Raw genomic sequence first — 13,126 nt, forward strand, 5'->3', positions numbered from 1 at the left:
AAGTAGACTTCAAAGACAAAATTTATTATACATGAAGTAAGAGTTTCAAAAAACGTTTTTTTCAACCACAAACTTTAATATAAATGAAAAAAGAGTTTAAAAAAACTATTTTTTAAAGTATTAGATACTATTACAAAAATGTTGTTTAAATTTATTCAGAGTTTTCAAAATTTATTTATCTGTAATTTGCATAGATTTGATCTTTTTGAGAGTTATAAAACGGATTTCGTGCTATATTAACTCTCTCTTTCACTTTTATTCGTTACCTAGATCATTATACTACTAGTTTACTTTAGTAACTTAACCTCACTTTTTCAATGAAAATTTTAAATTAATATTAATATTGGGTTTTAAAATTTGAGAAAGCATACCCTACATTGTACGGTAAAGCATTTCATATGTAAAGTGTAAGCCAATGTTTTATGAAAACCTAGTCTATATTTCGGCACTTTTTACTACAAAATATAAAGTTTTGAAATTGTTTTGGAAAGAATTCTCTTTTTATTATTCCGTGAGTAACAAAAATATGAAATTATTTTACCACTAAATGACAAGAAAAAAAAATATTTTTATGAAAGATGGTCTACTTTTAGGCGATTTTTGTTCACAAAAATATTTGAAAAGAATTCTCCTTTAATTAGCCTGTGAGTGTCTAATATATGAAGTGATTTTACCACTAAATGACAGTAAAAAAATTATAGTCTACTTTTAGGCATTTTTTACTATAAAAATCTTTTAAAGTTTTTGGAAAAACTTCACCTTTTATTAGCCTGTGAGTATCATAAATATGTAACTATTTTACCACTAAATGGCAATAAAAAATTATTTTTGTGAAGATTAGTCTACTTTTAGGCCCTTTTTACTACAATATATTGAGTTTTGAAATTTTTCGGAAAGAATTCTGTTTTTATGATTCTGTAAGTATCAAAAATATGAAATTACTTTACCAACAAATGACAGTAAAAAAATATTTTTGTGAAAGGTAGTCTACTTTTAGGCAATTTTACTACAAAATATACAGTTTTGAAGTTTTTTGGAAAGAATTCTTTTATTAGCCTGTGAGCATCAAAGTTATGAACTTATTTATTATCATTAAATAACAGTAAAAAAATATTTTTGTAAAATATAGTCTACTTTTAGGCGATTTTTGTTCAAAAAAAATTAATTTTAATACATTTTCGAAATCATACGTCCTGGCACACTTAACGATATAAAAATGCAAAATTATTTTTACTACTTAGCGGCAAATTGAAAAGTTTTTGTGCTAATTTGTGAAAAAAGTGTTTTTGTAATTTCAAAAAATAAATATATTTCTTATAAATGCCAATTTGGGATAGAGAGCTTTGCCAATTATAGCATGTGCTTTAATTTTACACAACTTGCATATAAACTAGCGTTTATTTTTGTTAGAATTTCGCTCAATTTCGTCAGTTTGCGCAGAAATAATTAATTAACTGCCATTAAAACGAAAATATGCAAATTTAAAAAAGGTGTAAATATTTAAGAAAACAGTATGCTTTCATTCATTCATTGTTGCAGTGAAGAAATATAAATAAAATAATTAAAAAACGTAATTTGTTTCAAATACTTTGCTTGCTAGGAACATAGTCACCGCCATATTGCTTTTCTGTTTTAACACTTGCGCGATATATTTTTGCAACGTTGGTTGTACTTTGCTTAACATTTGAGTTTTCTATATAGAAAAAATATGCATAACGTCTGGTCACTTTATTATTGTTATTAACATTATTTAAATTTTTCTTTTACATCAGAAATGGAATATGACAAAGTATAAAACCTGAAGCGATGAACTTACGAGTAACGAGTACTTTGAAGTAACGAAAGGCATTTTTACACACAATTTGGCAGTCGAAATTAAGTACATACATACACATACATACATACATACACTAAAAGACATATGCACTAAAGAACTAGAAACGACAAAAAATTAAGAAAAAATATAAACAAATTTTCATATTTTTTTTTGTAATAATTATGAATTTTCAATACATCCCGGTATATTTTGTTAGTTTAGAGAAGTGATATTTTTATTTTTTGTTATGGCATATTTGTGTTTTTAAATTTTGTAAAATTTTACTATTCTTTTTTGAAATGATACTGAAAATAAAAAAAATTACAACACAACACATGTAACACCAATAAATTATCATACACCAGTAATTAACAATAAATGCATACTAACAATTAATATTATAAGATAATTAATTATTAAAATTTTTGTAAACATTTTTAATTGTTCGGCACGCAACCTGCAACCAATTGTTGTTGCAATTTGTATGGTGTTTTCAAATTGCTTTTGCTGTGTGATACAATATGCATGAATAATTTTGTTCTTGTTGTTTTTGTTGTCGAAAAGTGAATGTTAGTTCTCTCCTAAAATGTGTTTGTGTAATTTTTCTCAAATTTAATTTTTGGTACAAATTTCTACTTCTACAATAATTTCGTAATTTAACTAATTTAGAGGTTTTCCAATTTTACATGGGATCGCAGCTGCTAGGCAACTTGTCTAATTAAAACGCAAATTTTATACAATTTTATTTACAATATTTTACAGCAACAATGTAATTTTTTTTCAATTTGATATTTGAATTTTGAAATGTGTGCTATTTTTGTGCACATTAGTGTAGACTTTTGGGCAAATTGTTATTTTTTTAATGTCAGGAAATTTAGGGTTTGTTTTTAAAGGGATTTGTGTTTAAACTAGGAAAACTAGGGAATGCTAAACATAAAATATGTGCTAAATTTGTAATATACTTGCTGACAGATAATCAGTATGTCAAACTAAGCAGTAAAGTCGTTTGCCGTAAAAACATTTCCTATATAAAAAACATCCAGAGAACGAGAGTGAGAGAATCACCTAACAGCAACTATGGTTCAACAATACCATAGCTCAAACCTTGAGACATGAGGAAACATCAAAATAGGTTCTATTAGTATTAGGTGATCTAAAGGCGATTGTCTAGCAATACTTGTACAATCGCTGACATGCTGAAAACCGAAACAAAGAAAACAATTAACTGCTAAATAATGTTCGTGGACCGATACAAAGAAAGCTATTAACACATAAATAATATTTGTGGACTTTCAACGTTTTTCGTGTTTGGGTACTGAGGATTTGGAAAGAACACCATCAAGTACCACTTTTGAATTCAGGTTCATATTAAATGAGGATTTTTTATATCCTGAACAAGGAAACAGTGGAAATCCTATAAAGTATATATATACATGATCAGCTTTTCCGTGGCCGTATGTCAGATTTTCTGTATATACTAGAGTAGGTCTATTTTTATACACTTGGAACATGTTGCTACTAAGTATAATAGCTTTATTCACCTAACGGTTATACGTATCACCTTAAACTAAGCAAGATAGATAAAGGGTTGTATATATATAAATGATGGGATTGGATAGATACCGAGAGTTGAAGAGGAAAGCGTGACGCATTTGCAGAAAAAAGAGAGAGAGGCTGAAATCGGTGAGTACGAAGAGCTTGACAAGCTGACCGACAGGGAAACGAAAATTCTACGAAACGATGCGGCGACTAACAGAAGGTTTCACGACCGCAGCGTTGCCTTGTAAAACCCCTAAAGGTGATCAAGTGAGTGATGCCCAGAGCATTCTGTAATTATGGAGGAAACACTTCTCCAGCCTGCAGGATGGCAGTGAAAGCATAACACCAGGAGATGGTGAACCCGATTACCCATATATAGGGTTTTATCGAAAGTACTATGTGCAAGATTAAAGTCTACTGTCAACAAACTGATTGAACCTTATTAGTTCGGCTTCAGGCCTATAACATCAACAACTGAACACATATACACCATGTGCCAAATCTTGGAAAAGATCCATGAAAAGAGGATCGACACCCACCATCTCTTCGTCAATTTCAAAGTTGCTTTTGACAGCACGAAAAGGAGCTACCTTTATGCCGCTATGTCTGAATTTGGTATGCCCGCAAGAATAATACGGCTGTGTAAAGTAACTTTGAGCAATACCAAAGCTCCGTCAGAATCGGGACCTCTCCGAGCCGTTCGATACCAAACGAGGTTGCAGACAAGGCGACTACCTATCGTGCGACTTCTTCAGCTGCAGCACTGAATCGAGCAGGCACAATCTTTTTTAAGAGTGTACAGTTGCTGACGTATGCTGATGATATTAATATCATTGATCTCAACACACGCGCCGTTAGTTCTGCTCTTCCCCAGACTGGACAAGTAAGCAAAGCAAATGGGTCTGGCAGTGAACGAGGCCAAGACGAAATATCTCCTGTCATCAAACAAACAGTCGTCGACTTACGCCTTGGTCCCTCGTCACTGTTAACGGTCACAATTTCAAAGTCGTAGATAATTTCGTCTTTCTTGCAACCAGCATTACCAATATTTAACGTCACCATCAAAATCCAACGCAGAATAACTCTTTTCAACAGTTGCTACTTCGGACTGATTAGGCAATTGAGAAGTAAAGTACTCTCTCGACGAACAAAGACCAAATTTTACATGTCACACATCGTGCCGGCCTACAACAGGGTACTGAGTCATGAACGATGACAACATGTAAGCAGTCGTAACGTTATTAGTTTTAGACCCATAATCTCTTCAGCAAAGTTGTTCAGTATGATTCTTAGAACATTTTCCGCATAAGCGACTTTTTCGATTTTTTTGGCTTCCTTTAATTCCACCCGCCTTAATTTGCATATACTCCAACTAACTCCTTGCTTTTTGAGATAACTTTATGAAATTTTGCTTCCATACAAACTGATCGATCAAACTCAAGATATTTTATGGAAAACTCTTTTGACAAGATAACCTCACGGAAATCGGTTGCTTCGCTATATTTACCTAATTGGGTTTCTTTAGAATATTCCTGACGTTTGTCGAGTTATTTTGGACTTAGATGTTCTATAACTAAAATAATCAAATTTATTGAGAATGCCGATTTCGATGATCTCAGAAAACTTTAGATTTCATATAAAGTTATACAGGGGTTGAACCGTAGAAGTAATCTACTCAAAATCGCATTTATTAGGAATTAGTATATTCAGAACTTGCAATTTATTTAAAACCAATAAAAAGTTTATTTTTGCAAGTGGGTTTCGTCACAGACGTTGAGTACCTAGAGCCGGTGGGTCTGTGCGACGGAGCGAACATGGATTTGTATTCGGCTAGTACAGCATCCCTTACAAAGAACAATAATGGTTTTCGAATACGAACAATTTTGCAGTTTCTGTGTTTCAACCCAGAGTTAGTAGCTCTACCTTTTCTCAAATTCTACTGGATCTCTTAAAAAGTTTCCAGCTAAGGTTTTATGCGATATTAAATTATGCTATCCCCCCTACCGTGAACTAAGAGACTTAACAACACAGAACTAAAGAAACTAAAGGAACAACGACATGAAAAAAGCAGGGATTCTATGGGATTTGGGCACGTTAGGAACCTCTTAATATCACGTTTGAAAACGAGTGCGTAATTTGTGCGTTAAAATATAAAGACACGTGTATAAATTGTAGTAGAGTGCGAGAACTGCCATATATTGATCAGTAATGATCACCAATTCATAATAGACTCTCTTACATGACACCAATTGTATTGTATTAACGACGATTTGTGTTCAGGTGTATGCGGTGTGTGCCTGTATGTGTAGGTGTATGTTTGTATTTCATTTTGGAGAGAGAGAGAGAGAGTAAGAGTTTAATAGATATTGTGTGACCAATAGACAGAGAGAGAGAGAGTTAGACAGAGGTAGATAGAGAGAGTGACAGTGAATGTTTTGAGAGAGAGAGTTAGCGTATGTTTACCGCAAATCTAGGCGTTTCACTGGCCGGTGTCGGCAATGCACCAATTTGCAGGTGATTATGATCTAAACTATTTAACTCATCATCGTCATCGGTTCTATAATTATCAATTCCATTAATGCCCAACAATGTTCTAATTCTATCGTTATTTTTCGTTTTTGCCGGCGACAGCTCAAGACTTAATAAATGACGCTGATGGTTCAACTGCTTCTGCAGATGACGCGTCATTGACAATGTACTGTCGCAGCTGCGGCTACCACTGCCGCCAACTGTGCCGGCAGTTGTGACACCACCTGACCCATTCTCATCCAGATTGTCACGCGAATTCGCACTGCAGCCGGCGCCCGAAGTTTGACGGGACGTTGTGGTGCGTAAGGCCGCCTCTTTGGCGAGCTCCGTCAAATGACACGATATAAGCAATATGGCGGCCGATCTAGCCGCACCTGTACGTGATGTAGAGACGAGTATGCCTTTCGTACCGCTACTGCCGCCACCGCCACCACCACCCATACCATGCACACCAGCTGTAGCGCCACCGGATGAGGCGCGTCGATTGCCATAGGAACCGATTGAGCCACTCGAACGTAAACTGGAACGTGATGATGGTCGACCCGATTGTACTGTCAATGGTATACCTGGAATCGGTGAAGGCATATCAGATTCAATGATGGACATAAATGTGTTGTATAAACTAGTAAGGCGTAATATGCAATGGAAATAGGAGAGTCGAAGAAAATCGAGGAAGATTTGTGAAGGAAAGGGAAATTTGTAAATATGTCAAGTAATGTATTAAGAAAGTGGCTTGAATTTCGTTTGGTACTCGGATAATATATATTTGTACTTGTATATATATTTTTTTTTTTGAGTTGATTTCGCACTTACCTGTCTCGCTAGAATACATTATCGGTGGCGGTAGATTCGCATCGCCAAAGTTTCGGGGACGTGGATACTTCGTTTTGGTAAATAGATGTAATACCATACAGATAAGACCGGTAAGTACTGCTATGCCCGTTGCGACACCCAGTAGAGTAGGCAGATCAGAATTTAATTCCTTTAAGTCTATATTTAAAGAAGAGAATGAAAGATTGAACTTTTTATTAAGCTTATGAAAAATAATATGGAAGATGGCTAAAAATTGTAGCTTAAGTTATATAAAAACGAAACCTAAGCTGAAAATCGTCGTATTTTGGTGAAACCATATGGTCAACAATTTCTACTTTGCCCAATTCAAAAACAGTAATCTTGGAGGATGGAGCCATGATGTAGAAGTTCACGCAAGGAAAGTTCTATGAACGCCATTCACTCGGAAGTGGCGAGAAACGATTCTTTTACCTATGGCTCAAGCAGCTCACGGCTTCCGGTCTTAAACCAAGTATCCTTTGCGTACCCAAAAATCGTCCGTTTGAAGACGAGCTAAAGTGAGATAGCCAAGCATCCCTCTCAAAGGCTATGCGCTGGGTTTGGGACCCGCCAAACATCTCCAATCAAAAGAAGAAAACAGCTTCGGATGAGAGACCCCACTTTCTCGGCTATAACATAAGAATAAGCGGTATCTACGCCAATAAAGAATCTTGGCATCGAAGAGGAACGTGCTGATCGACAAATATTTGAAGATGAGCATCTGGAAGATGATGATTGCGGTCAAACAGAAGTAGAGATCGCAAAAGCCTTGAAACTCGCTGAAGCAGCCCGTTTAAAACCTTTAAAAGCAGTCGGCTACATTCAAAAGCAAGTAATTTGGGTGCTATATAAATTGAAGCCACGAGTCATTGAAGACGATTTCAAATACCAGGCTACAAAAAGAAGACTTTTTGTATCGGCTTGTGGATCCATTACTTGTTACTTGCTTGTGAAACTGGATCCATTACAATAACCCTAAACGCAAAACATCATATACGAACCCTGCCCAATAAGCCGAAGCCGAATATCCATAACGCTAAGGTAATGAGGCCTCTGTATTTGTTGGGATGAGTAGGCGTGCTGTATTATGAAGCGAGCGATTATCAAAAATACGCGCGGAATCTGCAACTGGGCACGAGGTACAAATTTTCCATCATGACAACGCCTAGCTTGTAGCCCAGATCTTGCCTCTTTTTACTACCATATGTGCCGATCGCTGCTGAACGCCTTCACTGAAATACGTTTTGCAACAGAACAGATTATCAAAAATTGTCTTGATTCATTCTTGGCCACCCAGCCGGCGCTGGACTCCGATCTTTCAATTTGTATGGCTATGCTATGTGGTGAAGTGAACCGATCTGCACAATTTTTTTTTGGATGTTGTCCTCTCTCGACGAACAAAGACCAAATTCTACAAGTCACTCATCATCCTCGTCCTGCTATATGGTGCAGAGACAGTAGACGCTACGAGTTTTCAAGAGAAAGGTTCTGCGGAAATTTTTTGGTCGTTTGCGCATTGGCAACGTCGAATAACGCATTCGATGGAACTATGGGCTGTGCGAGATATACGACGTTCAGCGAATTAAGAGACAGCGCCTACGCTGGCTAGGTCATGTCGTTCGAATGGACGAAAACACTCCAGCTATGAAAGTATTCGACGCAGTACCCGCCGGTGGAAGCAGAGGAAGAGGAAGACCTCCACTCCGTTGGAAAGACCAAGTGGAGAAGGACCTGGCTACACTTGGAATTTGCAATTGACGCAAAACAGCAAAAATTAAAAACGACTGGCGCGTTGTTGTAAACTCGGCTATAACCGCGTAAGCGGTGTCTACACTAATAAAGAAGAAGAATAAGCTTTGCGAAATTTCTTAAATATGTTTCGTCTACTGAAAAAGTTTGCATGGAAACACTTGATTCCAATCATTCAGTTTGTATGACAGCTATACGCTATAATGGTCCTTAAGCTGCGGTTCCGGCGAATGATTTTCGGAAATTCAGATCGATATCTCAAAAACTTAGAGAGTAGTTTCAGTATATGCAGACAGACAGACGTGGCTAAATCCGCTCAGCTCTTTTCTTCTGGAATATAGACCCAATATTAAAATAGTACTGAGTAGCGTTTCATAAGTTCAGAAACTGAACTTCAAAATAATTATGAACAACCTATATGCTGGTTTTTGAGATTTGAGTACTGTTTAACAACGAAATCATAATAGTTTGAAACTGGAAAGTAATAGTTACATACGTTTTGTAGGAACGGGGTTTCTTTTGACTTTTTTTATATAACATTCTCTCAATAAAAAACTATTACAAAAAATAATAGTTTCTCTTTTCTTACAATATATTAATAAAAAAAACAAAATTTTCGTATACAATCTCACCTTTCGTGCAAAAAACACGTCGTGTTGGCTTCGTGTGACTAACCGAGTGAAAACCATTCGCACATTGACACATGGCATTGTGTCGCACTTGAACACAAAGGGAATTTTCGTCGCTAAACATACAGGTTTCATCGTAGAAACACTGTTCGCCCAGTTTTTTCGCTGCAAACGTTTCAAAAAAAAGTTAGAAAATACCATAAATTAGGTGATGAGTGTGCACTTACGTTTATCGCAACCTTTTGTCAGTCCAAGCTGCACTGGGTAATTTCTTTCACAGCCGCAAATCTTTGTCTCCCTATCACAGGTGACATGAATTAATGAAGTTTCGCATGTCATGTTACTGAAGCAGGGAGCACCAATATATTTGCCCTTAGCTGTTATTGATAAATAATCAAATAATAAATATATATAGATATTTTGATATTAGTAGCGTCACAACAAACAACTACAGGGATGGATTATTTTAGTGGTCAACCATAAAATGTTAATCATTATGATTCCTTGTGAACATTTTTTGGATTCCTTTGATACCGTAGCCGATCCTAAAGAGGACCTCCGTAAAAAGGGTACTGGCAGTGAGAGAAACTTTCTTCAGTAAAATTAATAGGTTGTCAAAAAAGTCTTGCGGTATTTTCGCTAGTTGGCGATGAAAGCGCGTAGTTCTAGTTTGATTGATTGTCGTTTCTTTTAAGTCGTTCGTGAGTCGCAAACATGGAGCAATATAAAGAGAAAATCCGGCATATTTTACAGTACTACTACGATAAAGGCAAAAATGCATCTCAAGCCGCCAATAAAATTTGTGCAGTTTATGGACCCGATAAGTTTCCATTTCCACCGCACAACGATGGTTTCAACGCTTTCGTTCTGGTGTAGAGGTGGTCGAAGATGCGCCTCGCTCCGGAAGGCCTGTCGTCGAAAATTGCGATAAAATCGGTGAATTGGTCGAAAGAGACCGGCATAGTAGCAGCCGTAGTATCGGTCAAGAGCTGGGCATGAGTCATCAAAAATTCATTTCAATTTCAATGAAAAAAATCAATAAAAATACCGCAAGACTTTTTTGACAACCCATTATATCAAAGTAAAAATCAAAAAAATTATTGTTAGATGAATACAAGTAATGATCGAAAAATTAGTAAAAATTTCGATTTTTGACAAAATGCCAGCTTCTAAAAAAAATTCGTTTTTTCGGAAATTTTTACATATTAGAGTGGCTTAAAAAATCTAAATTCTTGTCGAAAAACGTATTGCTACGATCATTATTTGATAAATGAAATGCAGACGCGATTCGTATGAAAATATCAAGTCAATCGGTCCAATCCAATCGGATAATATTCGACCGAATATATAGCAACTGTTGCTTAGAGTATACACGAAGACCGTTAAGCATCGACGTTCGAGGCAACTCGGACTGAGGAATGGAACGACTTGGCGCTTTTTACGTCGAGATCGTAAATTGAAAGCAGACAAAATACAGCTTGTGCAAGAACTGAAGGCGCTCCTCCTTCCTATGCGATGAGGCCCATTTCTGGCTCAATTGGCATATAAATAAACGAAATTGCCGCATTTGAGATGAAGAGAAACCTGAAGAGATTCAAGAGCTGCAATTTCATACAGAAAAAACAACGGTTTGATGTGGTTTGTGGGCCGGTGGAATCATCGGTCCATATTTCTTTAAATATGATGTCGTTGAAAACAAAACCGTTAATGACCGCCGTTATCGCGCCAATATAACCGACTATTTAATGCCTGAAATGGAAGCTCAATTGAGCTCGTGATCTCGGCGACATTTGGTTTCAAAAAGACGGCGCCACATCCGACAGGTCGCATCAAGGAAGGGATTTATTGAGAGAACACTTCGGTGAGCAGATAATTTCACGTCTTGGGCTGGTCTATTGCCCACCGAAATCTTGTGATAACACACCCTTAGACTTTTCCTTGTGGGGATATGTAAAGTCTAAAGTCTACGCGGACAATCCCGCTTCGATTCAGGCCTTAGAGCAAAACATCACACATGACATTCGCCAGTTACCAGTTGAAATACTCGAAAGAGTAATTGGACTCAACGGATGGACCTTCTGAGACGTACTTGCGGACAACATTTGAAAGATATAATCTTAAAAAAATAAATGCCAAAGAACGTTCTTTCGAATAAAAAATAAACTTTCCTCATTAAATTTGTAGTTTATGTATTTTTTCTTTAAAAAAGTAGGGAAATTCGAAATGGATCCCCTTTAGTATACAAAATTTGGTTAAACAATAAAACAAAAACCAATCGGAATGGACATTTGGTCTACCAGCAAAAGGAAATAATTTCATGAATTAACTTTTTGCTTACTCACCAGATCTATTGTTAATTAAAGCCTCGTATTCATCAAATTCGTCATCATGATAGGCGGAATCATCCTCATCATCAGGCACATGAGCGGTATCGCGCTTTGTAACGCGCTGCACTTTCGCTAGGCTGGTGTCGTTCGCGTACACCACAAAGTCGACTGACGCCTTAGCTGTTGCTAACAATGAAGCATTCACAGTAGCAGTTGTCAAGTTAACGGCGACAGGTGATGGCTTTGTTATAGTATTGTGCATAGTTTTAGGCGATAGGACTGACGTTGTGTCTTGGGCACTGTTGTCAATCACTATTACATTGCTTTTCGTCACATTTTGCGCAGTAGGATCACCAGCAAACGGCGACAAAGCGACTGCCCCCGCAGAGAGCGCATCATTGGCAACGCTATTACTATTATTGTTATGCATTGTCGCATTGGCAATGGCTGTCGCCGCAGCGGAGGCGCGCATCATTACGGTACAATAGATGAAAAATACGAGCGTTAAATAGAAAATGCTACGCGTATCGAGGCCACTACCAGCATACGTGGTTCCGCTTCCGGTGGCAGTACCAAACGCACTGTAGAGACCACAACCGCTGACATCACCTGCGTCGGCATCATGTCGTACAACGCCACCGCTACCACTCCGGAGGCATGTGGTGCGCAAAAATTTGCTGAAGTGTGTTTGTGTAAGGCTTTTATGGCAACGTCTCGCATGCAGAATGCTGGCGTCGTGCACACAACGCTGTCGTGTATTATGGTTGTGTGGCATATAGTCATTAATATCAGCTACGACATCGGCATCTTCAGCGTACGCAGTCACGCACGCGTATGTTTCACGCATGTTGCACGCGGCTGCTGTAGCGGAAGTCGCTACAAGTGCATACAGAGCAGAGAAGCGAAAATAGTCGACAGTGGGCGTTAGCTGTGGTTGTTGTTTGTGTTGTTGTTGCATTTGTGTTGTTGCCACTGTCTCGCTCGCATGTCGTGCATAATACAATTGCTCTCGCCGAATTGGTCCTAGTCGTTGATTTGATTGTTGCTTTTGTTGTTGTCCAATATATTCGTTGTGTGTAGTGGTTGTGGTTCTGCTACAGTTGCTTTTGTGTATATTATTTTTGTTCTTGTTACACTGTAAGTTTTCTCTCGTACTCGTCGCTAGCGTTGCAAACTCTTTCTGAATCCTAGCATGGAAAAGTTGTCGTTTGTTGTTGTAACTGCTGTGAATTTCCACAATATTTTCCATCGCTGGTTTTGTGGACATGTGAGCAGAAATTGGTTTTTGTTGGTTTTGTGTTAGTTTCTTGGAAGACTATAACGATATTTGGGTTGTTGTTACATTTTTACTGTTCGCTTTTGTATAATTAAAGTACGGGTTTCCGTTGTCACTTGTGTGTATTTTTTATTAAATTCCTTATTTATCCTTTTGTTTATGTTTGGAACATTCTACATACATACATATATCTGCATACATAATATTAGCTACTCCAGCGTTTATTAGAAACCAGTTTGGCTTATTATACCTGTATTTTATATATATTTCGAAACTCTGATAAGGATATTTCTGCTGTAAATACACATAATAATAAGAAAGCAAATATTATATTTAATAAATCAGTTACTTGATATTCGTTACATTTTACAATTTAGGTACAAAGTGGCAACACAGTTATTAATTTATATTCAAAGCACTGTGTAAATTG

At 36.9% G+C, this 13,126-nt stretch overlaps 1 protein-coding gene across 1 annotated transcript in view; it reads right to left on the minus strand.

The window, feature by feature from the left end:
- The window catches only part of LOC120778220, a 39,847-nt gene that overhangs the window by 6,095 nt on the left and 20,626 nt on the right, over positions 1-13,126 (minus strand). The window contains exons 2-6 of the mRNA XM_040109978.1: positions 11,436-12,990; positions 9,321-9,470; positions 9,097-9,258; positions 6,698-6,874; positions 6,259-6,435 (exon numbers count right to left, since the gene is read on the minus strand). Of these exons, the coding sequence (XP_039965912.1) occupies positions 6,259-6,435; positions 6,698-6,874; positions 9,097-9,258; positions 9,321-9,470; positions 11,436-12,687 (1,918 nt within the window). The 5' untranslated portion in view covers positions 12,688-12,990. The remainder of the gene's footprint in view (positions 1-6,258; positions 6,436-6,697; positions 6,875-9,096; positions 9,259-9,320; positions 9,471-11,435; positions 12,991-13,126) is intronic.

This window comes from Bactrocera tryoni, chromosome 5 (genome assembly GCF_016617805.1).
Source record: "Bactrocera tryoni isolate S06 chromosome 5, CSIRO_BtryS06_freeze2, whole genome shotgun sequence".
In the NCBI taxonomy this organism is placed as follows: Eukaryota; Metazoa; Arthropoda; class Insecta; order Diptera; family Tephritidae; genus Bactrocera; species Bactrocera tryoni.